We start from the raw sequence: 27,289 nt of genomic DNA, 5'->3' as shown, positions 1-27,289 counted from the left end.
AATTTATTCAACTGCCTGTTTGACCCTTAGCTTCCTTTGATCACAGTGACAAGAACTGATTTGTATTTCACTGGATGTGTCCACCCAGGCTCATTTGGTGTGGTTTTGGAAGACACAACTGTGTCATTCAGCTGTTTGCTGTGGAAAGGTGATGCTGGTTTATGTGGCAAGGAGTAAATGGCATACAGGAGTACAGAGGTCCTGGAAGAGTGTGGTGGCTACAGGCTGATCACACAGAAAACTGTGTTGTTTAAATATTCTCCCTGGTTCTGTGAGTGCTGCCAGTGCTGGACTGCAGCGATGGACACGAGTGCTCAGATACCCCCTGGGACAGGGAATGTCAGTAAGAGCTGTCCTGGGAACTCCTGAAGTTCTGACTGGGACCTTTGGGTGTTCACATAACAGAAATAATGAAGAAGGGAATATGGAGAGCAAGGCTTGAAGCTTATTTAAATCCAAGGAACCAGAGGAGGTCTGGTGTGGGTGAGCAGGAAAGAGCAGCATCATGATAATCCTTTGGAACAGAATGCTGCAAAGAATGGTGGCCCACAAATATTTCTGAATTAAACAAGCTTAAATGCAAATGCTTTTCCTCTCATGCATATAGATGGCATCCTGTAAATGAAATAGGTGTGGACTGCAAAACCTGTCACAACAAAAATGTCAACTCTCTTCCACCCCTCCTTTGGATGCTGTTGCACCCAAACCGTGCTGGAGGGGACAAACAAGGGCTTCTTAAGGAACTTGAGCCCAACTTGGGGTTGTTTCTGGGCATCCCTGGAGCCAACCCATCCCACAGCACCTCTTGCTGCTGCCCATTTATTTTGAACAAATCTTTTGCTCACAGGCAGGTTTTCACTGTCCCTTGTGGAATTCTGCTTTGCACAGTACATGTTCTGCTGGGGTGTAGGGAACAGCCAGGAGCACCTGTGGGGACAGCAGGAGTCACAGAGCTCGAGGGACACGTGCCACTCAGGAGGTAAGTTCATCTCATTTTTCTCCAAGTCAGAGTAAATTATATATGACATTCTTATGCTGCTCTTATTAAATCATTGTAGGTGTTAAAAAAAGAAAAAAAAAAGTAGTATCCTTCTCTGTTTAAATATATGTGTGGTACTACAGCATTTTGTCTGATTAAGCACATTTTGAAGAGTAAGTTTCTTATTGGAGATGTGCATAAATGCAGAATTCATAAAGGAAACTCCCTCACACTATCTAGCTGCTAAACTTGATCTGATGCAATCCAAGCCCTTTTTTTCCATTGGGGAATTTATTCAGTAGGCAATGTATGCTCACAAATCGTATGCCATGAAATCTCAGTTTTGTGATGATTCTGGGGATCAGCAAATCAAGGGATCACAGTTTTAAGGAGAGAAGAAGTTACTTTGGAAGCTGAAATATTCTGAAGTAGTCACTTGAGGTGCAATTTGTTGTCTAGTAGTTCTTAGTTCAGGTTTTGCCTGCTATGCACACTGCAAGCAGCCATGAAACACTCCTGTGCTGGACAAATTTATGCCTGACAGGAGGAAGGCTCCTCATCCTCTGTGCCTCAGTCAAATACAAGAGTGGCAGCTGTCACCTGCTGCAAAATGCCAGCTCACCTGGCTCCTGGAGGTGCTGCCCAGAGCAAAACCCAGCCACAGAAAGCGGCTTAGGGCAAAGGAGGGGATGGTGATTTTTGTGAGGTTTAAAGTGGAAATTGAGGAAGCATTCCAGATGTAGGAACATCAGGGGGTAGGACAGACGGGCGGGATGGACGGACACGAGAGATCTCTGCAGCCAGGGCGTGGAATTTGGGGTTTATTGCAAAGGGCCTGGGTGCAGGGCCCTGCTGGGAGCTGCCAGCCACAGCTCAGAGCAGGACTGAGAGAAGAGAGGGGTAGGGAGGATGAGAGGGTGAGAGAGAGAGAGAGTAAGAGAGCGAGGTTCCCGTTACAGTACAATAAATCTTCTTCTGTGTTGAATATTCTAATTCTCACTAACCAACCTAGTACAAGATACAAATCTTATAGCATTTACATCCAGCCTGTAAGAATCATTACATTACCATACTGTGTCACATTTTAAACCCTAAAAACTCCTCTTTGGGCCCCTTCTGCCAAGCTGGCAGAGTCTGCTCTGACCCTTGGGCGTGTCTGAAAGCCACACCATTGTTTTCCAGTGGTTCAGTAGCTAAGGTATCTCAAAGCTTGCTCTCATTTCAATCTCACTTATAGTTTCTATATTCTCTAAATCTTTTGCCAGACAATCATATTTATAAGGCTTTCCTGTTTCATCTTGCCCAACACCAGAAAAGTGGGAGTTCAGGATCTCTGCGTCCAGTGAACGAGCCTGTATGTGACACAGCACTGCTCATGGATTTTGGGTGGCCCCAGTTTGCTGTTCCTGCTGTAGTGCTGCTCTGAGGGGCTGTGTGGAAAAGCTGAGATCAGTTATTAAAACCAGGAGGACAGAAAAGTGCTCAGGGGGCCTGTCTGGCTTACATAGCACAGCTATTGTGCCCTGGCTCCCGTAGGTGCTAATTCTCTCAGCAAACTTACAAAAATAAAACCCTGAAAAGGCTCATCCACGCTGAGAACAGCACCTTCATTCAGTGGGAGAAGGAAGCTTAGCTCTAGGAACGGAGTGCTCAACACTGCAGGCATTGCTGTCTGCCCCTGGGCTGTGCAGAAAGCCCTGCAGGCAGTGCCCATGGTGTGAGAGGGATGCAGCAGTGCTGGAACAAACACAGCACAGATGCCTGTCCCAGCCCTGGGCAGGACACAAGTCCAGTGTGACCATTTGGCCATGGAGTGGATAAAAAAGGCCCATCTGCCCCAGCAGGATGTTTCCTTGTGCAGGGCTGGAGAAGTCAAAGACAGTCTGGCTTAGGGATGCTCTGGCATAACTTCTTGTGAGATGCTGGAGACTGATCCCTCCCTCAGACACCTCTCAGGGTCTCTTCTTGCCTGGGATATTGGGGAGGGGCTCAGATAAAGAGGTTTTGGAGGGTTTGGGGAGCTGGGCAGGGGAGCTGTGCTGGTTTTGGAGGGTTTGGAGAGCTGGGCAGGGAGGCTGTGCTGGTTTTGGAGGGTTTGGAGAGCTGGGCAGGGAGGCTGTGCTGGTTTGGGGGAGCTGGGCAGGGAGGCTGTGCTGGTTTTGGAGGGTTTGGGGAGCTGGGCAGGGAGGCTGTGCTGGTTTTGGGGGTTTGGGGAGCTGGGCAGGGAGGCTGTGCTGGTTTTGGAGGGTTTGGAGAGCTGGGCAGGGAGGCTGTGCTGGTTTTGGAGGGTTTGGAGAGCTGGGCAGGGAGGCTGTGCTGGTTTGGGGGAGCTGGGCAGGGAGGCTGTGCTGGTTTTGGAGGGTTTGGGGAGCTGGGGCAGGGGAGCTGTGCTGGTTTTGGGGAGCTGGGGCAGGGGAGCTGTGCTGGTTTTGGGGAGCTGGGGCAGGGGAGCTGTGCTGGTTTTGGGGAGCTGGGGCAGGGGAGCTGTGCTGGTTTTGGGGAGCTGGGGAGCTGGGCAGGGAGGCTGTGCTGGTTTTGGGGGTTTGGGGAGCTGGGGCAGGGGGGCTGTGCTGGTTTTAGGGGTTTGGGGAGCTGGGCAGGGAGGCTGTGCTGGTTTTGGGGGTTTGGGGAGCTGGGCAGGGAGGCTGTGCTGGTTTTGGGGGTTTGGGGAGCTGGGCAGGGAGGCTGTGCTGGTTTTGGGGAGCTGGGCAGGGAGGCTGTGCTGGTTTTGGGGGTTTGGGGAGCTGGGCAGGGAGGCTGTGCTGGTTTTGGGGGTTTGGGGCGCTGGGCAGGGAGGCTGTGCTGGTTTTGGGGGTTTGGGGAGCTGGGCAGGGAGGCTGTGCTGGTTTTGGGGAGCTGGGCAGGGAGGCTGTGCTGGTTTTGGGGGTTTGGGGCGCTGGGCAGGGAGGCTGTGCTGGTTTTGGGGGTTTGGGGAGCTGGGCAGGGAGGCTGTGCTGGTTTTGGGGGTTTGGGGAGCTGGGCAGGGAGGCTGTGCTGGTTTTGGGGGTTTGGGGCGCTGGGCAGGGAGGCTGTGCTGGTTTTGGGGGTTTGGGGAGCTGGGCAGGGAGGCTGTGCTGGTTTTGGGGGTTTGGGGAGCTGGGCAGGGAGGCTGTGCTGGTCGGTGCCGCTCCCTGCGTGCTGTGCCCTGGCAGCGGGGCTGTGCCCGGGCTCCATCCGCAGGGATTCCCACGAGAGGGCAGCAGAAGGGCAGCGTGTGGCCCCAGCAAAGGCAGATCCTGCTGCAATCCCTGCTGGCAAACACCGGAGGGGGGGCTGAAACTGGGGCTTCAGTACCTCGGCAGCTCTTGGGTCTCACCACTGCCTCTGGTCCCTTGTTTGGGGGATGGAGTGATTCGTAAATGACCTTGTATTTGAGTAAATCTGTTTTTACAAAATGCAGATATGGTGCTGCTGGGCCAGGTATTGCTGCACTTCAGGCTGGAATGAGAGGAGCCCTTCTGAACTGAGTTCTGACCATTGGTCAAGGCTGCTCCCCCGTCTCTCCCAAATTACTGGTGAGGAAATGTGTGGGTTGAAAGTTGTTGATTTCCAGGCAGAGCAAACCTCAAAGGAAGCTGGAGGAAATGGGCCATGAATGTGTAACTTCAGTTGCTGCTATTTGCTTTGAGAACAGTGAGTGATTCTGGCACTCTGCCTGGCCCCATCACTCAGGTGACTCAGTCCTTACAGGTGTCAATAATGGACTTTGAACATTTGTCTTTGCAAATGAAATTGTGTGTGCAGTCGTCAGCTACTGATTCCCTCCATCGTTTGGTTGCTCAGCTTGGTCACAGTTTGACTCTTGCCGATGGCTGGACAGATGATCCTGCAGTAAATGATCCCCAGGCAGGGCAGAAACACCCCCAGGTGCTCTGTGCCTCATCATTCCTGCCCACAGTGCTCGTGCTCCTGCTCCCCTGGGGCAGCTGCCTTCCCTTTGGGGCACAGTGTGAGCTCCAGTGTCCCCCAGCTGCCTAGGCTTGGAGGTGGAGGCATTCACCCAAATCACAACATGGCAAACACAACCTCTGTGTTAGGAGAGGCACATTGAAGCCCTGTTGATGATTTTGTAGGTGAGCAAATATTAGCCCTGAGTATCCAGTAACATTTCTGGCTGGCTCTTGGCTGGCAGGAGCTGCTGCAGCTCTGCATGGGCTGTGGCAGGAGGGTACAATGAGAGCTCACTTATGCTTGAGAGCCCTGGAGTCCTGACTTCATAAAATAAACACAAGGGCTCCACAGAGGTGAGAGATCCTGTGTTTGACTAACACTCTGGTGACCCTCCCTCTGATGCTGATGTAAATAATATTTTTATCTTAAATGGGTGCTGTAAATATCTTGGGTTCAGATTTGGATTTATCTCAAAGTTCCAAAAGAAAGGTATTTTGATGCTTTCCATGAATTTAGGATTTGAATATTTAAAATTCCAAAATTTACGTATCCTTAACTTATAGCATTCAAACCCTGAGTTCATTGAATATTAGTCTGTTGTGAAACCAGATCAATTTCAGACTCAATACACAAAACAAGCTACCCCCTTCTCTTCTCCTCTGCAGGAAAGGTGCAAAGCTGTCCTAGATCCAAGCTCCATAAGAAGGTGGAAATATTTGTCAAACAAAACCCTTCTATGAATACTCCTTTAACTGGTAGTGGCAGGAAAGGTTCACAGTCAGTCTTTTAAAGAGCATAGTAAGAATGTTGTTCCTTGGTGAATCCCACATTGGCATGAGTTGAAATAAGCACCTGTTCTTGGGGCTTTTGCAAAAGAGCTGGGAAATTCCAGTTTTGTTCAGCTCACTTGCTTGCTGCATCACTGGAGTTTGTTATTTTTGTCACAATCACCTGGTAAACTGGGTAAGCCATAGAGGAACCCTTCAAAAGGCAGCTCTGTTTCAGAGCTGACCTGAATTCATCCTGTTCCAGAGGCAGAGTGATCTTATTTTTGCAAGGTTTTAAATTATGTTCTGAGATTTGTTCTTCTCCATGAGGTGAATTCCACAGAGTTTGTTTGAGGAGTTCCCCTCCCTCTCCCCAAGTGCTGCTGTTTAGGAATCATACCACTCCAAAGCATCTGGAACGAGAAATGCCTCTGCAGCAGATTTATACTTGGCCAGAGGGAACTTCTCTGGATAGAAAGCCAGAAAAAGCAGGAGGCTTTAAAAGAGTTTGCATAGTTCCTTGCAGGACTAAGAGTTCCCCCCTGTGGCAGGGAGCTTCCAGATCCCCGTGCCAGCCCTAAACTTGTCACCCAGAGCAGGAGATGCAGAACAACCTTTCTGCTGTGCAAGCTGCTGGACTGTCCTGAGCTTGCTCCTGCTCAGACTGCCTTGGTTTGCTCTCACTCCCAAGTGGGGTTTCTGCAGTTGCTTCAGTCCTGTTGGTGTGTGGAGAGGGCAGAGCACTGAGTCTGTGGCCTCACACACTCCACAGCTTCCATCTTTTATCCCAGAGCCAGTGTGAATTTCACATTGATGGAGGCACAGGGTTATGGAAGAGAAAACTTTGGATATGAGCACCTGGGCTAACAGGATCCCAGTGGAAAATGATTGTCATGTGTTCTTCTCCTGGTCCATTGTGGGCATCTGCTCATGGCATCAGCTGTTTCTGAGAATAATTTATTGGTTTGAGGAGAAAGTAAAAGGGAGAAAATGATAACCAGTGTTCCATGCTTGCAACAATCAAGGGGTAATTGTTTAAAACTTCTTAGGACTGGGTTAGGGAACTACTGCCATGAAGGCAGCTAAGGAGAGATGTCATTGAGGGCACCATGCATCCTCACTGTATCTCCACTAATGCTCAGGGTGTTGACTCAAGGAAAAATTTGGCCAGCTGCCTTTTGATTGATTAGCCCCAGAGATGTAAAAGCAAACACAGATGTCCCAAGTGTCCTAGGGCAATGTATACCTACTGCACATGATTTGGTGTGATATTTTATGTCCTAAGGAGTGACTTTTCACCATGCTGGGACGGAGAAATTTTGTAAGGAAAGAGAAATTTTCATATTCACAAAAGCATTTAAGCAGGTGCTTGAGTTGGTGAATAGAAATGGATTGTTGTATTGGAGCATTTAGACCAAGACTGGACTCCTTTGTATCCAGAAATCACTGGCTGCTAGCATGGCTGGGCTTTGTCCTGAGTGCTGTGCACAGCCTTTGTCCCTTAGGCAGAAGGAAGGGCAAAAATTACTAATGGGACATGTAGGGGGATAGAATATAGGAAAATAAAGATAGTGTAGAAAGTAATCTTACCCCTAAGGAGTTGCAGCTGGGCCAATTATCAAAGATTAGGAACAGGCCTGACTTTAACAGGCCACAGCTGTGACCAGTGAGAAGAAGATGCTATAAGAGAGTGGGGTGGCTGGGTGAGAAGGGAACTGGAGTTTGTGGCTGCTTTGTGAAGGAGAAAGAGTCAGTGCTCGTGCTGCCCACGAGAAACACCCAGAAGGTATGGAACCTTTGTGATAAGGAGACAACAGTATGGAACCCCTGCAACAAGGTGACAACAGGGACAAGGAAAATATGGGTGAAAAAAATGGCACATCTCTGTTGGAGAAAACTGGGTGCTGTTCTTGCTCCTGCATGTCTCTGGTTAGGTGGCATTAGTCCAGTGGCTCATGACAGTGAAAGCATCCTGCAGCTCCCCTGCTGGGGGGAGCCCGTATTCCCTTTGTTGGGGACAGCTGGGAGCTGTTTCAAGGAGAGAACAGGGGCAGGCTCAGCAGGATTCTTTCTGCCTGTGGGGTGGCTGCTGTTCAGATGGTTGGGCACCACCTCTGGCTTGTACAGCTCGTTGTCAAGCTTTGCTTTGTCCAGGAGCTCTGAGCCGGGTCTGGGGAGCGACACTGACTGCAGCAATCCCACACCAGCATTCCTGGCTCTAGGATGGGCCAGGAAACCCCAGCCCCACTGCTTGATCCCGCGTGTGATCTCTTTCACAGCAGAACCCAGCGCTGAGCCTGTGTCTCCTGTGTCTCCCTGCCCTCTCCTACCCCTGAGAGCCAGGATCTCAGCAGCAGCAGGCTCAGGTTATCTCTCAGCAGATCCTGCTGGACCGACAGAGAAGCTGATGGGAAGAAGAGCAGCGCCCTCTTTCTTCCTCCTGGCTTTCAGAGCTGAGAAATCCCGAGCAGCAGAGGCGTTCCTGCGTGTCCTGCCTTGCTCCTCCTCGGTCTCCAGATGTCAGGCTTCTGGAAAGTTGAGAGAGGAGTGAGAAAACGGTGTTTGTGTAGTGTGAAGTGACTCGCCCTGGTTTAGCCTTAACAAGATCCCTCCTATATATTTAATGACCTGAATGTAAAATTTATGGCTTGGAATGCCCCAGCAGCAGAGGAAGCCTTCGGCACACAAGCTGCCTTTTGCAGGGCAGGAGAAATGAAATCCCCTGAGGTCTGGGAAGTCTGAGTGATGTAGTTATGGCTGGCACTTTGAATATATGTGTAGACTACTTCAAAATAAATATTTGCAGTTCTACTCTAACATACATCTGGGAGGGTGAGAACTAGCATCTATTAATGTTTCTTCAAATCAATAATTTTGAAAATTTTACACTGAAATAATTTTGCTGTTGCACATAATAAACAGAGGTTGGTATGGGTGCATACTGGGGAGAAAATCACCTGCCCTGTGTGCACACCATTTCCTCCTGTTTTGAAGGAAACCAACCCTTCTCACGTTTCAGCCTCTTTAAAGAAGGGAAAATAAAGGTAAGGGAGCTCTTGCAAGACTTGCCATTTTAATCTCTTGTTTTGACATGTGCAGCTTTTGTGTTGCTGAAACTCTCATTCACCTGCTGCCTCTGTGTATGAAGAGAACCAGACAGGTAAATTCACTTCAGTCTCCTGGGGGAAGCTGTGAGTGTCTGATTCCTCCCCCAGTGTCACCTGTGCCTCTGCTTTGTGCTTGGTGCCACCAGCTCAGGCCCTGCACAGAGCACACTCGGGCAGGAGGCTGGGGTTGCACCTGGGATAAACACAGGGAGATGCCCTGGGAATAGCTGTGTCCATGGAATGCCTGTGATGGGGCCCAGATCCCAGCCCAGCAGGTCCTTTGCCTTGGTCAGCACTGGAAACACAGAGGGGGTGAGTGTGGGGCCACTGGACAAAATGGGCTACGTTTCTCAGGAGCCTCAACCTGACTCTACCTTTGTATGTTAGAGGATTTCTCCAGCTCTAGCCATAGTCTTTGTCTAGCTACAAATTATAATTAAGTAGCTCAGTAAATCCTTCTGGATTTTTGTATCCAACGCTTTTAGAAAGGACTGGTTCCTAGTCTCTAAATTATTCCAGTTATTTTCCTGACTATGCTAGAACTGACCCTTACCAATGTACTGATGGACAGAAATCTTATTTTAATACATTAATTATTGTGATTCCATTTTCATAAGCTCTTCACGGTCTTTTCTCTGGAAATGAATTCTCTAAAAATTTTTCTTTGTGCTGAGTTAATTATTCCTTTCAGACCTACTGCCTACTTCTGTTTCTATTAAATTATACCACTCTTTCCTTTCTTCAGAGTTTTCTGGGGCATCTCTGCATTTCTTCAGGATGTGGCAACTACTAACAAATCACTTCTTTTTAGGGAAAGATGAGAAATCAAAGAAAAGGAGGGGAAAAAAAAAAAGGACCGACCCAGTTCCTGCATTGCCTGCTGCTGCTTTGCTGCTCTCCCCTTCACTGGGAGGCAGGAAAGAGCAAGAAAAGTGGGTTTGTCCCTTGGAGCTTTTCTTGAGTAAGGGACAGTGGTCACACACAGGCTTGTCTCCAGTGAGGGGATGGGAATTTTCTGAAATGTGCCCCTATTTAGATACATTGTATAGGGAGGGGGAGAAATACCACCAGCTAATCTGTGCAAACAAATGATTTTACCACTTAACCCCTGAGCTGTCCAAACTGAGCCCCTCCTTCAGTGTGGATCCTGCACCATTTGAGCAGATGATTTACTGCTTCTTCCCCTTCCCTCTTTCTCAGGATTAAAAACCAAGAGAGGAATTAGGCTTTTATCTCGTTTGTTACTCCTGAGCATTGAGCAGATTTTCCTCGGAGCTGTTGGCACAAAGTGCCTTTGTAACACAGAGAGGCAGTGGAATTGCAGGGCTCAGAGCAAATGCTTGTGTGCTGAATGGAAACACAGGCTGCAGCCTTGGAGCTGCACTGTGAGGGGGCTTTTCGTGCCCCACCTGTGCTTGCAGCTTTACCCTTTGTGAAATAAGCCAGAGCTGACTGGGCATTTGTTAATACATTGGGCAGAGTGCTGCTACTCCATGAAGCTTTTATACTAAAAATTGCCTCCTGGTTTCAGTGTCAGCAGCCCTTTTGCTTCCTCCTTGCCTTCAGGAGAGCGTGGATGCAGTTGCATATCTTTATTTAATCAGCTGGAAAAGTGCCAAATGGCTCCCAAGGTGAAAAATAAGGTGCTTTTATCCTCCTGGCCCTGTGTGCCAGAGTGGAGCAATGGTCCTGTCGTGTAATGAGCTGAGTCAGCATAGGGAATACAAATTCTATTCCCCTGCAGACTGTCAGCCCTGTTACCCTTCTGCAGGCTGCCACATTCACTGAGCTGGGCTGGCTCATGTGCTGTGGCCTTTCTGTCAGGCTGTGCAATAATGTGCTCGGGTTTTATGGCGTTCAGACTCATCAGCTGGGTTTTTTCCCTCCTCTCTCCCAGGTCACATGAGAAGGGGCTGAACACACATGGACTGTCCTGGCTGCAGAACTCAGATGTGTGAGTTTACCCACTTAAAGGGGGTTGCTGTTCTGGCATCATCATTGCCCACTCTGTGCCAGCCCCACTCCCCAGGCCAGGAGCAGGAGCTGCAGTGGTGCCTTGGTGAGCAGAAAGTGTGAGCCCAGGCTCTGTTGGTGGGGCAGAGCCAAGGGCAATCAGTGTTCCAGCTCTGGAAGTGCACTACAAGTCTGGCTTGGCATAAATCCTGGGCTAAGCTCTGCTTTTCTTGCTTTGCCTAGCACATCAAAAGTCTCTCTCAGTTTAACAAGAACCAAGCCCACGGGGAGTGTTTACAGATCTGTACTGTCTCTCTGAGGCTGAGCTGCATTTTTTCTGCACCTAGTCCATGCAACAAATGACTTGGAAAGCAGAAAGTTCAGGGAAGCACCTGCTGCCCTCACCTGCTGTTGCAGTGAATGAAACCCAAGTGTGCTATGAATCCTGATAAGAAAATTACCTTCTGTAACTGTTACATTAATCAGTCTCCATAGTATGAGACTCTATTAAGTTTGTTAATGTGTATTAGTTTGTATTGTACACTGTAATGGAAAGAGGTATAAGAATTTTACTGAGGACTTTGTTCGTCCTTAAATAAAACAAGTTAAAGGACAGGCCAGCCCCAGGAAAAAGGATTTTACTTCTTGGAAGCCTAGAGCTGCCCATGAAGAATAAAGGACACCTCTAGTGAGCCAAGGTAATGCCAGCATCCTCTATCACATCTGCCAGCTTTGTCTGGGACCAGAGCTAAGTAACTACAGCAAGGCTGGCTCCAGCAACAGCTGGGTCATTAGGCAAGCAGCACAAAAGCTGCAAAACCATAGCTGCTTTGCCAAGTTTTGCTCTGATTAACAATCAGTGGTGTGGGTGCTGGTGATCAGCCACATTGTGCTGTACCCGGACATTTGATGGCTACAGAAACCCTGTGTAAAACCACATTTAAGGTGCCCCAGTTTGGCTGGGACATCTTTTGAGACAGTTTTCCTGGGTGCTTGAGAGGACAGTGATGATCCAGACTGCTGCTGGCCATGCTGTGACGAGACCAGGGCCACCCCGAGCACAAGGTACCAACCCTCGCCATGGTGGCCGCGGGGCTGCATCCGCCCAGCCCGGGGCGCAGCTCTCACCGCCCGGTGCTCCGGGAGCCGCGCCCTGGCGGCGGCGAGGGAGGGACGGAGGGAGGGCGGGGATGTTACCGTGGGTGCTATCCCCGGGAGCAGCCCCGCTCCCCCCGCCGGCTGCCGCGCTACCTGCGCCCGCTCCCCGCGTCACCGAGCCCGGGATATAAAGCGCGGGCGGCCGCGCATCCCCAGCGCAGCTCCGTATCCTCATATTCCCGCATCCCCAGCGCTGCTCCCGGGCCGCGCAGTTCCTCATCCTTCCAGCTCCGCCGAGCCAGCCGCTCGCAGAGGCAGCGGAGATGTTTTATTCGGGCATCCTGACAGAGCCGAGCAGGAAAGAAGTGGAGATAAGGGAAGCGGCGTCTCTTCGCCAGCAGCGGAGGATGAAGCAGGCGGTTCAGTTCATCCACAAGGATTCCGCAGATCTCCTCCCTCTGGACGGGCTGAAGAAGCTGGGCACGTCGAAGGATACTGTAAGGCTCTGTTGTGTTTATTGGAAGGACTGCTAGGGCAGTGTCTCTGTTAGGAGAAGTTGGTTGCGTGTGGGAACTGATTGTGAAAAATGGGACTGTAGCATGCAAAGGAAGGGGGTAGAAATATGATGGTAGTTATAGCATGTAAATGGAAGGGAGTAGAAATATAATGGTAGTTATAACCACAGCTGTTTTCTTCTAGTAAGTACTTTTAGATGCCTGGCATTCAGAGTTAATGACATTTAATTTTTTTTAAATTATTTTTTTCACTTTTGCATGAAAATGGCATTCTGTTTGCAGTACAGAATTCCTCTCTGGGTCAGAGTAAGTCAAAATGACTTCATGCAATGCATATGCCCACACACATGTTGGCCTGTGATCTATATGTACACACAACACATAATCATAAAGATTCAGTGAAGTATAGTCACTGGTATTCCAAAATACAAAACTCTCAAGATCACACTTCAATAAAGGCCAATGCATATATGGGGCTTCTTAAACCAAAGAGACATAGTTTTAGGTTTAAAACATTTACATATGCAGTGATCTATGTGATCCTGTACTTGGTGTTATTCACCATGTCTGGGGGCTGGAGAGCATTTCTAAATACTGTGCAAACATTTCAGCTTTCTCTGCTGGGAAAGGATACCCCAATGTAACATCAACAGTTCTGACATAAGGAGTAAAATTTAGAAAACATATCTACCAGGGAAAGCTCCTTTAGGTTTTTTGCCCAAGTGTTGAAAATAGCTTGCATCTTGTAAAACAGTATTTTCTTTTTTTCCAATGCACGATATGGGTTATATTGTAAACCAAAGTAAATATTTTTATTTTTAGTGTTTTGTTTTGACAGAGCCTTCCTGCTCAGCTGGGTTAGGCTTGAGACAAGTGGAATGAGTTGGCTGTTCTCTGCAGTGCACATGGAGGTGATTTTTTTATATCTCAAGGGTTTTGAAATTGCAGGAAGCGAAGCTCCTGCCCAGGGAAAGGCTCAGAAGGAGCTTTCCTGGTCACCAGTGAATTGCAGCTCTCCAGCAGGGAGTTGAAGTGCTTTTCAGGGAGGGATGGCTTTATTACTGTCTTCAGCAGAGTCTAAGTGACATTTTGTGGCTCTGTGACCCTCAGTGAGCAGGACTGAGTCCCTGACGTGGGTTCTGCTCTGCCCAGGTAAGAATCAACAGGTAGCAGGAGCCAGGGGCACTGAGCACTGAAGTCCCTGCCCTGCAGAGCGAGGACCAGGTTTTGTACCAGCACCAGGGGCAGAGCAGGGGCTCCTTGACACAGAAATGTCCCTCGAGGTGTCCTCCCTGCTCCTGTGCCATGGCAGCAGCACCTCCCTGCTGCACCCACAGCCCCTGCAGGGAGGATCTGCCTGGGGGGCCCTCTCCAGGGATGTGCCAAAGCCCTGGGGAGGGCCACAGCTCCCAGACCCCTCCAAGAACAAAAAGAAGGAGGTGAGGTGGCAGAGGTGAGATGCCCATGGGGCTGAGGTGAGACCCCAGCTGGTCTGGGCCCCCCCTGCAAAATGCCCCTTGTCCCCATGCCACCATGGGGGGGGGTGGCACGTGTGGCCAGGGCTCCCTTGGCCACAGGCTCCTGCCCCAGGGGGTGTGCAGGGAGTCCCCAAAGTGAGGGCACTGGCCCTGGCCTGTTCCCACAGCTGCAGAGAGGATCCTGTGGTTTCAGAGATGGTCCCTGGGGTGTGTTGCAGTGAAGTGATGCTGCCATACTCACCCTTGACACAGCCAGGGTGGGAAAGGGCACTGCTGTGTGGGAGGCCACACTGTGTGTCCCCACTGCTGGGGCTGCCTAGATGTCACAAGGGCTGTCCCCAGGAGGAGTGGGACACTGTGCATCTCTGAGACTGGAGACCCTCCAGAATATGGGGCTTCACTTTGGTGTGGCCCCAAATTGAGAGGCCCATGCCCAGAGGGACTGAGCTGCATGGTCAGGAGGCCCAGAGCTCTTGGCCCAAGGTGTTTGCATGGCCTCCCTGAGGATGGCTGTGCCTGTGCCCATGGAGCAGCAGGTGCCTGTGCTGGAGCTGCGTGGCTGCTCAGGGGCTCCTGGCGTTATTAATGCAGGGCTTCCCCTGGGGCTTTTCCAGCAGCCTTGGCAGAGCAGAGATGAGAGAACAGCTCCTCAGAGATGGTGACAGGTGGTGAGAACAGATCCTGTCTGTCACTGTGGCAGCTGGCACTGCAGTTTTGGGGAGAAATCCCCTTCCCTGTGGCCCTGGTGCGGGGGTTCTGTGCACAGCAGAGCTGCTGCAGGTCAGCAGGGTGGCTGTGCTGGCATCCCCTCTCTGTGTGCCATCACTCAGCTCTCCTGGTGATGCTGTGCACAGGCAGGTTTGATAAATGCTGCTTGTGATCATCCATTTCAATGCTCTCATCATTCCCAGTGAATTACTCTGGCTCAGACAGAACTCCAGCTCCTTGTTCCCTTTAGGTACTGCCCTCTGTCCAGTATGAGACCAAGCTGTAGCAAAGCATACACTGAATTTGGCAAATGTTATGCTAGATGTGGAGAACAGAAATGGCTTTGTTTTGATGCCTTTTCCCTCTATTATCCTCTTTTCTGAAGCCCAAAAACTGGCCTGAGATGGTCTTTAGCTGGGATGGGGCTTCCTGACAGGGTAACCACAGCCCCCCTCCCAGCCTGGCCAGGCCATGCTGGCCCTTGCAGCTCCTCCTGGTGCTCTGACACTTGTCACTTGCCCCCAGAGCCACCAGAGCAGTTTGGAGCAGCTTTGTCTGGAACAGCCCCGCATCATTTGACAACCTGGGCAGCAGAGTTATAAATAGTAACAAAAGCAGCAACAGCAACAAAGGCATTTCCCGTTTCCATCTCAGAGCTCCCCTGGGCACCCTCAGCACAGCCCTGGGTGCCCCCTGGCCCCAGCCCCAGCTCCCCACAGCTGGGGCAGCATGGATGGACTGCAGCACATTGAGGAGTCCCCAGTGCCCTGCTGTGCATGCCCAGAGTTTGGTGTGTCTCACCTGGAGTGCCAAACTCTCTGATGCTGTGTGCTCTGCCTGCCCAGAGAGCTGGCTGCTGCCTGGGCACACAGGGGGCAGCTCTGTCCCCCTCAGCACCCCAGGAGAGGGCTGACAGCACATGATGCTGTCAGGGACCTGTGTGAGTTTGGGTGAAGGGTGGGAAGAAGAGAGAGAAATTGATTATTTCTTGGGATTAGCTCTGTTGATGCATTAAAACTCTTTTTTCCCTCCCCCTCTACTGTCTAGGTACAGAAAAAAGGGCAAACCTCTTGAGATGGATTTGTGGAGGAGGGGAGCTGGTGTCTTCCCTGACTTTCACCTCCACCTCAGTGAAATTGTTGATGGATCTTGTTATCCCCAGATCTGGAAGCCAAATAGAGGGAAACCTGCCAGGGAAATGAATACTGCAAGCTGCAGCAATGCACTTGCTTGCAAATCATAGAGGAACAAAGCTGGGCAGAATTATTTGTGCTTTTGACAGACAGTGGTAACTAAGGTCAGCAGTAGATGGTGTCTCCCCTTGCTTCTTTAGGTCTTCACTGTGACATTTTTAGGGGATCATAGCTTTTTGCAAATCTTGGGGTTGGAAATGGACCCATCTTATGAAAAAAATCCTGATTTCTATTTATGTAGTGCTGAATGATAAAAGGAAAACTTATTTTTTTGCTGACACAATGAAATGTAACGTTCTATACTTTTATAAAACTTTCAACAGTTTTTTGCAATGCAAAGGAATATTGTGCCAGGTGATCTGGGTTCCTTCAAACACTGCCAGGCCCACACTGGAGGGAGAACACAGCTGCCTTCCCCACTGCTGTCAGGAGGAGGTTTTCCTCCTCTTCCTCCTTCCCTCCCAGACATGGTCTGCTTGCAGTTTGCCAGCAAAATGTGCATTTGCAAATGTCCCCTGGCACATTATCCATTTACCAAGTACATATCCATCACTTGAGTCATCTCTGTGACTAACATCCCTCACTCTGGTGCACACAAGAGTCAAGGGAAATCCAAGTTAAAGCAAAGTAATTAATAGCCTGAGACAGGATGGTGCTGCAGGGAACCTTTTCAGCCCCCTCTTGCCAGATTATTGCTGTATTGGAGCACAACATAAGGAATATTTGTCTCCCTAGAGGCAGAATTTGCTGTGGTTTTCAGAAGGGCAAGCATCAACAAAAGACAATCCCATTTGTGCTGGTAACTTGTGACTCCTGAGTGATGGATTTGTTCCTTTTGGTGATTGATCCCATGTAAGAAAACCCATATATGCTACTGATTAACAATCCATAGGAGAACTTGTAGTTAAAAAAATGGGTTGAATTAAATGGTAGATGACAGTCAATAGCAGTGAGGTGTGTGGTGGAGATTGAGGCCAGGCAGATGAGAAGAGGCTGATGGCATTCAGGAGTTTCTCTTGGTGCTGCCTGGGTGGGGCTGGGCACAAGGAGGTGCCCACTGAGGGCAGGCTGTCTTCTGCCAGCTGGGTGAGCATCAACATTTACTTCTACACTGCCCTAGCCTTCCTTTTCTGGTTTGTAAATGATGTGAAGAATCAGTGTTCAGCTGTGTTCCTGAGCTGCAGTCAAACCTAAAGGGTGAAAAGGACACCCCATTCACTGTCAGAAAACCCTGGCCTGCATTTTTGCTCTGGTGAGGAGTGCTGGAGGTGATGACAGGGCTGGAGGCGATCACAGTGCTGACTGTGCCCCTACAGCTTCTGCCTCGTGCAGGGAGCTCTCACTTCCCAACTGTTCTGCTTGTCCCTCACACAGGGCCCAGCAGCAGTGCAGCCAGTGCCTGCCTTTGGTGCAGTCAAGTGATGCTGGTTTCTGCTGCTTGGCCTCACTGAAGGCAGCACCATGTCAGAGCCGATTCCTCCCTGTCAGGAGTTGGTGCTCAGACTCAGGACGTGCTCTGGGGTGGGTTGGTCAGACACAGCACCTGCAGCCCCAAATGGCCATGGGATTTTATTTCAAGCAGCAGAAGGCAGGAGGGTAGAAAGTGGGGACACCAGGAGCTGCCACGTGCCAGTGCCCACTGGTGCTGTGCAGCTGCCCCAGCCCACCGGTCTGGTCCAGCTCCGCTGCCCGCGCCGCACCCACAGCGCGATCTGAGGTGCCAAGGTGGCTGCAGTTATTTTAGGAGGATGCCAAGTTGCATCAGACTTCTGGAAGTGGTGTTATTTAACATGGTGTGCACAAAGGTGGGCACTGGCCAACCTGGGGAGCCACGGCCAAAGGTTTTCAAAGTTACCCTGACTCTGATATTCCCTTGGGATGAGGAGGTTTTCTGGTTCAGATGTCTCTGCTGGCATACAGGCATGTTTAACATCAATGCAAAAATTCAGGGATAAGCCAGAAAAAATGTCTCACCATGGAGAAATTAAAATCAGAAGGAAAGGCATTAATGGGGAGGGCAGATTAGCCAGGCAGAGAAATGAGCAGATAATCAGGCAGAGTCATTTCACCTCCAGCAGAGTGTGTGCATCCATCTGAGATGAACATTAAACATAAAAAGGCTTTTGGGAAAGAGGTTGGAGGAGATCTTGAGAGGCAACATGCCTCTCCCAGAGCAAATGGAAACAACAGAGAAAGAAAGAAATGCTGGGAATTCTGGGAGAATACCTACCTGCCTCAGATGAACTTACCTCTTTCCTTCCTCTCCCTTTCCTCTCGTGGTATGGCACTCAGGATTGGTCCTATTTAGCAGCTAAATAAAAGTACAGGGGAAAGAGGCACAGAGGGCAATTTTAGACATTATTCATACTAAGGTGGTGAATATAATTGGAAAAGTGATTTGTTGCATCCTAATTTTTCACATCACTATGGAATTCCCTTAATGAAGAGATGAAGACAGTTGTGGTTGAAACGCCAGCTTGAAAAGGCCGGACTTGTTTGGATTCCTGTATGCAATCAAACCTTGAATTTGGGTTTGGTAAAAGAAAGGCATCCCTCCAAGGTGTCAAAGGTTGATAGTTTGAAAGTATTATCCCCTTTGTAAAATCAAGTTCTTTTCAGTCAAAGACAGGTAAGCCAGAACTAGCTGGGAAGAACAGCTATAGTGTGGGAATTAGGGAGAGTGAGACTTTAGGACCTGCTTCCCGTGCCAGCAGTGCTGGCCCATGGGCACCACAGGCAGTTGGATGACACAGAACACTGTGTGGCTTTCCTCTGACTTCAGCTGCTCTTCTGTGTGTGCTCTGCCTTACAGCAACCACATAACATCCTGCAGAAGCGCCTGATGGAGACAAACCTATCCAAGTTCCGGGGCAGCTGGGCTCCAAAGGATCTCTCACCACAGACCAACAAGCTGAACCAAGCCAAACTGGGCAGCTCAGGGAAAACTGAGGATGAAGAGCTCATAGTGGTGAGCTGCCAGGTAATAGTCCCTCCACAGCCTTTTGTGGGTTTTTTTCCTGCAGATTTTATTTCCCACAGTCTCAGGCTGTGCTCTTGTTCTGCATGTTTCCCAGCCAGGTTTGTGCTCCCACAGGACTGTCACAGCTCTGGGGATACACTCCCTCTGCAGCTCCAGGCTGCTGTGGCAGAGGTGCCCACTTGGGAATCACAGAGAGAACTGGTGTGGGGGGTGTCTTCCCTTGCACATCAGGGCAGAGGGGATAGCTAAGCTGGGGCAGCATGCTGAAATGCTGGGGTGTAATTATCCATGGCAAATCCTTGTGTTCACAGCCTGCTTGTTTTCCTCAAGTGCCATCCCTATTTTCTTTGCCCAGGGGCAATTTCACATTTCTCTTCCTTAGCCCCGTGTTCATTTCTATTTCCCACTCTCCACAGCATTCGCTCCTGCCTGGGGCTGCCCCATCTGCTCTCTGCAGGGGCAAACTGTGGAAACCCAGGGCACTGGGAATATTTCTGTGTCTGCTCTGGGGTGCCCTGACCCCCAGGGGAGCACTGACTTCAACCCTCATTCATGGAGAAAGACTGGAATCCACAAAAGTGTGAAACAGATTATAGAGAGTAGTGTAGGTGTATCACTTAGGTGAGAAATTTAGTTTTTGGGGTTTTTAGTATGTTGTGGATGGAAGCAAGATGGAGGGCACAGGGTGTTGTCCTGGGTTTTTGCTTCATGCTTCTTCTTCCTTCTTCTTCATGGGTTTGGGTGGCATTTTGTAATTGGGCAGAAAAGTCTGCATTGTGGGCTCTGTGGGATCAGTTATTGGGTTAAAAGGGAAAATAATCCAGGTGTCAGTTCTTAATTGGAGAGTTTAGACTTAAAAGACCTTGTAACAAGAGATTGTTGGCCATTTTGTGCCTTCTAATGAAAAGCTGCTGAACTCATGGTTGTGAGGCTGTTTTACTGATAAGAAATAATCAACACCTGAGTCCAAACATGAACCACTGTCTCAAGCACCTTCAATGCAGACCCAGAGAAACTGATACAAATGAGCCAGGGAGGGCTTGGGACCCCATGAGCATCTGAGAGTGCAGGGGGCAGGGATGAGCTGGCATGGGAGAGTTCATGGGCACCAGAGCTCCTGGACACTCTGGTGCTCATCTTGCCTCCCTCACATCATTTCCCATCTCCTCTTGCTCTTGCAGTGTGCGGGGAAGGAGCTGAAGGCCGTGGTGGACACTGGCTCACAGCACAACCTCATGTCAGCTGCCTGCCTGGACAGGCTGGGGTAACTATCCTGGGTTTCTGTTCTGCAGGGGCAGCACAGGCAGTGTCCTGGGGCTGGGGCTCTGCCCAGGTCAGTGATGGTCATTCTGGAAGGGCTGGGCGAGCCCCTGACCCTCCTGTCCCAACCAAATCCTGTCCCAATCTTAAATGGCAGGGAGGTGGAACAGAGCAGGGTGCCACCCTATTCACCTCTGAGGGAATCCCTTCAGAGGGCTGGATGCATTTGCATTTTTTCACTGCCTGCTTGTCACTCAGTGCCTCACAAAACAGCTGAACCTTCCCCAGCCCTCTGTGTCCCCAGGGCAGCCCAGCCCAGCTCTGCAGGCTCCTGTGGCAGGACATGCCCCCAGCCTGCTGGCCCAGTAATGTATTTACATTTTCCCATGTAAAGAAGCTGTGTGCATGCATCTTCTCAGAACTGGGTGTCTGATGCTGCTCCCAGTTACAAATTTCTCTTGGTTAAAGGAGAAGGAAATGTATTTATGGATTATTAGAGATGACTGACAGCCATTTGCAGCAAAACTCTCTGTCATCTCTGAGGAACAGGACCAGGCAGCAGCTCATAGGATATCAAGGAGGTTTTGGCACTTTATTGCCATGGAGTCATTGCTTTTTGCAGCTAACTTGCAATAATTATGAAAAAAAAAAGAAAATTACCCCTGCTACTGCACATCCCTGAATGAATGGTGCCTGTTCTCTCCTAACATTAATTACTTCTTTGCACAACAGTGCTTAGTGACTAGAAGGTGTTTGTGCTTAATCCAACCTGGGGAGCAGCTCAGGCAAGCTTAGGATGGCCACACGATGGCATTTGGAGGGATTTCCTGCTCTGGGACAGCTCCTCTGCTCCCTGTGCTTTTTACATGGTTTTTTACAAGCTAAGAACTCCCAGTGCAGGTCTTGCAGCACTGCTCTGCTGCAGCAGCCCTGTCCTTCCAAGAGCACTGAAGAGAGGTCAGAGCCTGTTTTTCTGCCCAGCTCTCTGGGCACCTGGTGCCTCCAAGCAGCACTTGTGTGTTTGATGTTCAGCCTCAATTCCCCCTTTCTTTTTCAAAGATTTTTTGTGTCTTTGTCATGATGCCAGTCACTCTCTCCCCCTCACCCTGAGGAAAGCAGTGCAGCAGGCTCACAGCTTGCCAGTAGGAGAAATCCCCTGTGGAGCTGTAGGAGGAGCAGGAGGCAGCCAAGGAACTCATGAACTTCTGATTGATGTGCTCCTCCTGATTTTTAAGGCCACACTCCAAGAAAGCAGCAGAGGGGATCCAGCTCCTTTTCCCTGCTACCCCTCACCTGTGTTAAATGGTGTGGGCAATGCCCACCTCAGTCCTGGAGCCTCTGAAGGGGCTGGCCCCCAGGACAGACAGACAGACACACACACACACACACACAAGCACTGCTGCAATGCGGCTCAACAGAAAGGCACCTCAAACAGCTGAAACTTGATCTGGCTTTTATCTGAGGGAGAGATCAGCACCTCAAACAGCCTTCCCATTAGATTCTAGTTCAGTTTAAAAGAGAAACTGAAGCTAAATATTTAATTAGTATTGTCAGACCACTTCAAAGGGCGTAGATAGAAACTGTACCTGAGGTATCTCTGACATCCTTTTTTGTTTTCTTTGGGCTGAATGTGATTGATCTGTCCCCATTTCCTCAGAACAAAGCCAGCAGCAGCACCTAACAAACTAACAAACATGGACTGGGCCACCCTGGATGCGAGGCATGTTCTCCATCCCCTGTGAGGTATGGAGAAAAGGGGAAAAGGGGGTGCCTTATTGCTCTCTACAACTCCCCAAAAGGAGGCTCAAGTGAGGTAATGAGTGACAGCACCAGAGGAAATGGTTTCAGGTTGTGCCAGGTGAGGCTTAGTTTGGCTATCAGGAAAAATTTCTTCCCTGCAAGGGTGGTCAGGGCATGGAAGAAGCTGCTCAGTGAAGTGGTGGCATCACCGTGCCTGGAAGTGTTCAAAGTATGTGTGGGTGTGGCATCTGGGAACACAGCTGGACATGGTGACCTTAGAGGTCTGCTCCAGCCTCAGCATTTCTGTGATTCCATGGGGACACAGTGTCAGCTCCACTCGTGGAAGCTGGAGTGAACAGACCCTTCCTTACACCCACACTGCATTTGAAGCAATTCTGCATTCCCCAAGTCTTGGGAAAATGCAGGAAAGAGATTCCTCTGGTAAAACCCAAAGTGCAGCACAGAGCTGTGCTTGGGCAGCACTGTGGGTCATGCTGAGGTCTGCTGGCAGTCTGCAGGTTACCCCCACAGAACCTGCCAGGGAAGCAGCTTTCCAACAACAGCAGGATGAATGAGCAAGCTAAGAGCACTTCAGGCGTAAGCACCCTCCAAACACCACTTGCTCCTTGCTGGAACAGCCAAGCCATGGCCACTTGATGTTAGGAGTGTTTTCAATGCCCACAGGTTAAAGGAGCATCTCAAAGCACTCCCTGTGGAAGAGGAGGTGGTTTCCTTGCCAAACAAGGTGAAAGCCATCGGGCGGATCGAGTGTCTGTCGCTCACGGTGGGAGCGGTCCCCGTGGAGTGCGCTGCCCTCGTCGTGGGTGAGTGCACCACCCTCTGCTCCTCCTCCCCGGGCTGGGCTCTGCTTCCTCCCACCCCAGCAGGAAAAACAGAGCTTTAGGAAGATGGTAAAATTCAAATAGAGGCAGTTCTTGTTTGGGTCCCCAGAGGGAAGGGGGAGGATGTGTTCACAAACTTGGCTTTGCCATGCTGATGGAGCAACCACTGCAGGCACATCTGCCTGCCCTCCTGTGCCCTCCTGTTCTCCTCTGAGTCAGTCCCTCTATAAACAGGGTTTTGCTTAGCACAGCAACCACGAAGGAAGGATGGAGTCACTGACAAAAAGCCCAGGAGGGCATTTTGAATGTATAAATCTGAAATGTCCTGGTTTTTTTTTTGGTTTTTTTTTTTTTCCAGAAGAAAATGACCAACCCTTTTCCTTTGGGCTGCAGACACTGAAGTCTCTGAAGGTAGGAGTTTTCCAGCAGGATGCTGATGGGGGAGCTGGGACCACTCTAACTTGCAGTTTTCCCTCTTACCTAAAGGTATTTATTCTCTCCAGTGTGTCATAAACATGGAGAAGCACCACCTGGTTCTGGGGCAGATGGACAGGGAGGAAATCCCGTTTGTGGGTGCCGACAGTGCAGAGGCAGGAGAGCAGTAAGTAGCCTGGGGAGGTGAGCTGCATGTGCATCTCTCAGCCTGCTGGCAGTGCCCCCTGGCAGGGCCACACAGAGCTGCCAGACCCTTTGCTGGAGGTGAGTGAAAGGTCAGTGGCCCTGGCCAAAATTGTTTGCATCAGCTCATCAAATTTTGAAATGGAGTCCCGAGTTTTCAGCAGCCTTTGTCAGCTTTTACTGCTTTTTTCTCCTAGTAAACATTGTGCATCAAAGCAAGTGTCTGACAAGACATGCACAGGGGAATGCCTTAGGAAGTGTACTTTTTGGAGGTCACCAAAAGGACTCCTTGAGGCTGCTTTGACAGCATTTGCACACAAATCTTTGTCTGGAAAATATTTATGAAGCAAGGCCAACAAACCCACATGAATGTTTGAGAGAGAGATCCTGCCTGCAGATAACGGTGTTGCCACTTCTCCCCCATCACCCCAGCAGCCCTGCTGCCAGCCCCTCCTGATGTCCCAGATTTTTCCAGCCTTATCTCACTAAAGAGAGATAAATATGTGCTGTAAGTACAGCATATTTAAGCGTGTGTAGCCGTGGTGGCTGGCTCTGCAGGCAAGCAGGCAGGGCAAACCCCCACTCCCAGGCCCTGCATGGGGCTCTCTCTTGCAGGGTGCTGTGAATGAGAGATGTTTCACTGATTGCTGCCTCTGACTCACGAAACCTGCGGGCACCGAGTGCCTGACAGGGCGTTTGCACTTCCCTGCCTTGGCAGGCAGCGCTTGTGGCCGCTCAGCAACCTAAAAAACCTTTGCTCACTGCTTGAGAAAGTGCGTCCGGTGGGCGATGTAGGTCAGCATCCTATCGCGACCAGCCCTGGGGTTTGGGATGTGCTGCAGCCCCCGGGTTTGGGATGTGCTGCAGCCCCCGGGTTTGGGATGTGCTGCAGCCCCCCCGGGGTTTGGGATGTGCTGCAGCCCCCGGGTTTGGGGATGTGCTGCAGCCCCGGGGTTTGGGATGTGCTGCAGCCCCGCGTTTGGGATGTGCTGCAGCCCCGGGGTTTGGGATGTGCTGCAGCCCCGGGGTTTGGGATGTCCTGCAGCCCCGGGGTTTGGGATGTGCTGCAGCCCCGGGGTTTGGGATGTGCTGCAGCCCCCCGGGTTTGGGATGTGCTGCAGCCCCGGGGTTTGGGATGTGCTGCAGCCCCGTGCAGCTCAAACCTGCTGTGCTGGGAGCTGCCGGCTCCAGGAGCCTCGGAGGGAGCGGGGAAGGAGCTCTGCTCCCTCAGCCGATTGTGTGCATGGGGAGGGCAGCAGGGATGTAGGGGCTGGTCCATGTCAGGAGCAGAGCTCAGGGTCCCTGCTCCGTGTCCAGGTCACCCCCTGGCATGTGTCCGGCACAGCTGCTGGCCCTGGGGACAGCGTGTGAGCCCAGGGAGCGCCGGGCACACACCGGGGGAGCCAGGCAGCAGCACAGCCTGGGCCCCCTGTCTCCTTTGGGACACAGATGGACAGACACAGCGTGGCTCTGTCACCGCTGCACTGATAAATTATTTCTTAGAACTGCTTTAAAAACCAAATTATGCTGCCTTTTTTTTTCTCTCTCCATAAAAAGCACCTGTTTTACTAAATGTCTTTTCCTTCTTGTTTCAGTTTGGAGGCATAAAGAGAAATTGAAACATCATCCCCACGTAGGAGCTTGATATCAAAGAAATCCTGTGCAGCTGTTCCAGATGAAACAGCAACGTGCTGCTTTGAAAATGTTTATACTAGGCTACAGCTTGAGTAGAGCTAAATGAAATCCTGTTTGTAGCCAGTAATTTAGAGATATTGTCATGTTTATCTATGGGTTTTGAGAAACAAATATGTGCTTATTTTCTGGACTTTTCTATATAGTGTCCTCTTTATTACAAACAGTTGGGAAAACCTTATGAATTTCTTCTGATGAGAAAAATAATTTTTATAGTGGCCTCCTATGAGTTATTGTACTTAGCTGTGATTAGAGGCTACCAGAATGAGATTTTTATTAATGATTTTTCCAGGGACTAAGCATTTATATTCACTTAATTGATATTGCCACATTCAAATGGCCATTACCAGGAAGTTACTCAGAGTAAAATAACAATGTTCATACCACCTAGGAATTATAGCTCATCCTGATAGCATAGTATTGTTGCCATGTAATTAGGGATGCAACTGCTGGCTTGATGACAAAGACCAATTGCAGAATTATTAATGGATTACAGGCTTCTCTGCAGTGGCATGGCAGAAGCACAGGAACAGGGTCTGGGAGGGCTCCCAGGGTGATCTCCCAGTGTGGGGCTGGTACCAGTGCTGGGGCTCGAAACCCTCTGAGCAGGGTCCTCTGGGCAAGTCTTGGCTGCCTTCCTGTGGGGGTGGACAAGTAAATCAATCATTACACCAGGCCAAAAAGCAACAAACGAGCACACAAGTGTGGTGTGTGGAAAGCAGGAGCTGCAGTGCCCTTGGCTGCCCCTGCCAGCAGGACCTGTGCCTCTCCCTGCCCAGCCAGCACCAGCCTGAAGCCCCTGCAGCGCCCGGGCCACGGCTGGTGCAGGTTATTGACCCCAGCTGCACTTCAGTGCTGGTGCCAGAAATGCCATGTTCTTTATACCTGTCTACAAACTGCTTGGGTTCCTAAGTGCAACCCTTGATTCCTTGGGTTCCTAAGTGCAACCTCCTCAGGGAAGGTGGGAGTTTTTGCCAGGACAAGCCCTTCATTTGGTGTCACTGTCACAGGGTTGCTGCTTCCCGTGCCACACGGTATTGCCTGGGGGAGCCTGGCCTCGCACAAATCCAGCTTTTTATGTTTTCACAACCTGTTGGGAATGAATCGCTGCCATCTGCTGAAGAGGCATCTCTAAAATTCAGAATAATCTCCTTGTGGTGTTGTGCATCTGCTGATGGCCAGTCCTGCTGCAGCTGGAGCCCTAAGGGATGCAGCTGTGCTGCTCTGGTAGCTCTGACTTTCCAAAAGCGCTTTGGCCCCGCGTCGGCCGCAAGCACCGCCGGCATTCCCGCTTCGGAATCCTCTTGATGGTTTTGGCTCAGGATCAGAAAGTTTTGTCATCTCATGGCCTTTGGCAGCCAGGCTCCTGCCAGCTGATCCAGTGTGTGCCCACCCTGCCATCCCATGCCTGCCAGAGCATCTCAGCTGGAGCTTTATCTCCTGCAGTGGGTTTGAACCTCTTTTCGATATTGGGTATATCCAGCAAACCTGAACTATCTGTATTTTGAGCTATTTTCTATTTTGGTGATAAGTTTCAGTGCTTTCTCTACATACAGTATTTTATATAACACAGCTATAAATATATATATATTTACAGGGTTGGGCTGCTTGGGTAGTCCCACTGATGTGTTGTAGAAATATTTCACTAAATATGAAATATATTTGATTATTTTATATGCTATGAGTTTGGTATTTTGTTACTTTTTTCTTTCTGTGCATATTACTGTGTTAAATGTCAAATTAAATCTAAATAAAGTTACACCATTATTGCTGTTTATTTGCTTGTGTGCTAGATAGGCTGTTTTTAATTTGTTTTCAGTGCATGCCTCTGTTAAGAAAAGGGTTTGTTTCATTCTCAGGTCTGTTGGGGCTCTACAGTGCTTTTGGAAATGGTGTTGGGAATTGCCATTGAACTGAGGGAGAGTGGCAGTTGGGATGAATTAAGCAGGGCAGGCTAAATGGCACACAGCACTCGGGCTGAAAGGTGAGCACTTGAAATCCCAACCTTCTGTCACCATGGCTCTCCCTCCCGAGGGAGGAATGAGATCGATGAGACCCTGCTGTTTCCAGGTTTAGCCTTTGGACAGCTGTTTTGGTGTTTATCTTGTGTTCAGTTAGCTTGCAGGATGGATATGAGAGTCCTTTGTAAACTCTGGAAAGCTGGGAAAAGAAAGTGGCCAGAACACGAGAGGTGAGGCATGAGTGCCACTTCCCCAAAACTTTGAGTCTGGATTTAGGGACTCCTGTCTCTGCCTGGATGGGCTTCAGGATTCTTCAGCAGTAGTTGAGGTCTGTCTTACTGATGAGAAATTATCCTTTCACTCACTCCAAGCCCCACAGCAACAACCTTTGGTGGAGCAGCAATACTCCACACCCAGTGAAACTGGTTCTCCTCAATGCTGGGCTGGCATTTTCTCTGAGCATGGAAAGAAACCAGGTTCCAGCAATAAAATGGAGAAAAAAAAAGA

The 27,289-nt window shown here is 50.0% G+C and overlaps 1 protein-coding gene across 1 annotated transcript; it reads left to right on the top strand.

Annotated features, from left to right (window-relative positions):
- The first annotated feature begins 11,879 nt into the window (after positions 1-11,879).
- Positions 11,880-26,598, top strand: NRIP3 (nuclear receptor interacting protein 3). The gene is made up of 7 exons (XM_071427944.1): positions 11,880-12,292; positions 18,502-18,669; positions 19,851-19,933; positions 22,354-22,493; positions 22,870-22,922; positions 23,015-23,112; positions 24,725-26,598. The coding sequence occupies exons 1-7, from the start codon at positions 12,119-12,121 to the stop codon at positions 24,735-24,737; spliced, it is 729 nt and encodes a 242-aa protein (XP_071284045.1). The 5' UTR covers positions 11,880-12,118; the 3' UTR covers positions 24,738-26,598.
- Positions 26,599-27,289: the final 691 nt, after the last annotated feature.

The sequence above is a fragment of the Agelaius tricolor genome, unplaced genomic scaffold (genome assembly GCF_023055355.1).
Source record: "Agelaius tricolor isolate 1412-34295 unplaced genomic scaffold, bAgeTri1.0.p SCAF_5, whole genome shotgun sequence".
In the NCBI taxonomy this organism is placed as follows: domain Eukaryota; kingdom Metazoa; phylum Chordata; class Aves; order Passeriformes; family Icteridae; genus Agelaius; species Agelaius tricolor.
This window is presented reverse-complemented; position numbering and strand designations above follow the sequence as displayed.

Bases quoted from the DNA above. Each gene is read 5' to 3' on its own strand.
- NRIP3 (XM_071427944.1), top strand. From the start codon at position 12,119: ATGTTTTATTCGGGCATCCTGACAGAGCCGAGCAGGAAAGAAGTGGAG. The intron at 12,293-18,501 runs GTAAGGCTCTGT...TCTGCCTTACAG, and splicing joins TGGGCACGTCGAAGGATACT to CAACCACATAACATCCTGCA. The intron at 19,934-22,353 runs GTAACTATCCTG...CAATGCCCACAG, and splicing joins GCCTGCCTGGACAGGCTGGG to GTTAAAGGAGCATCTCAAAG.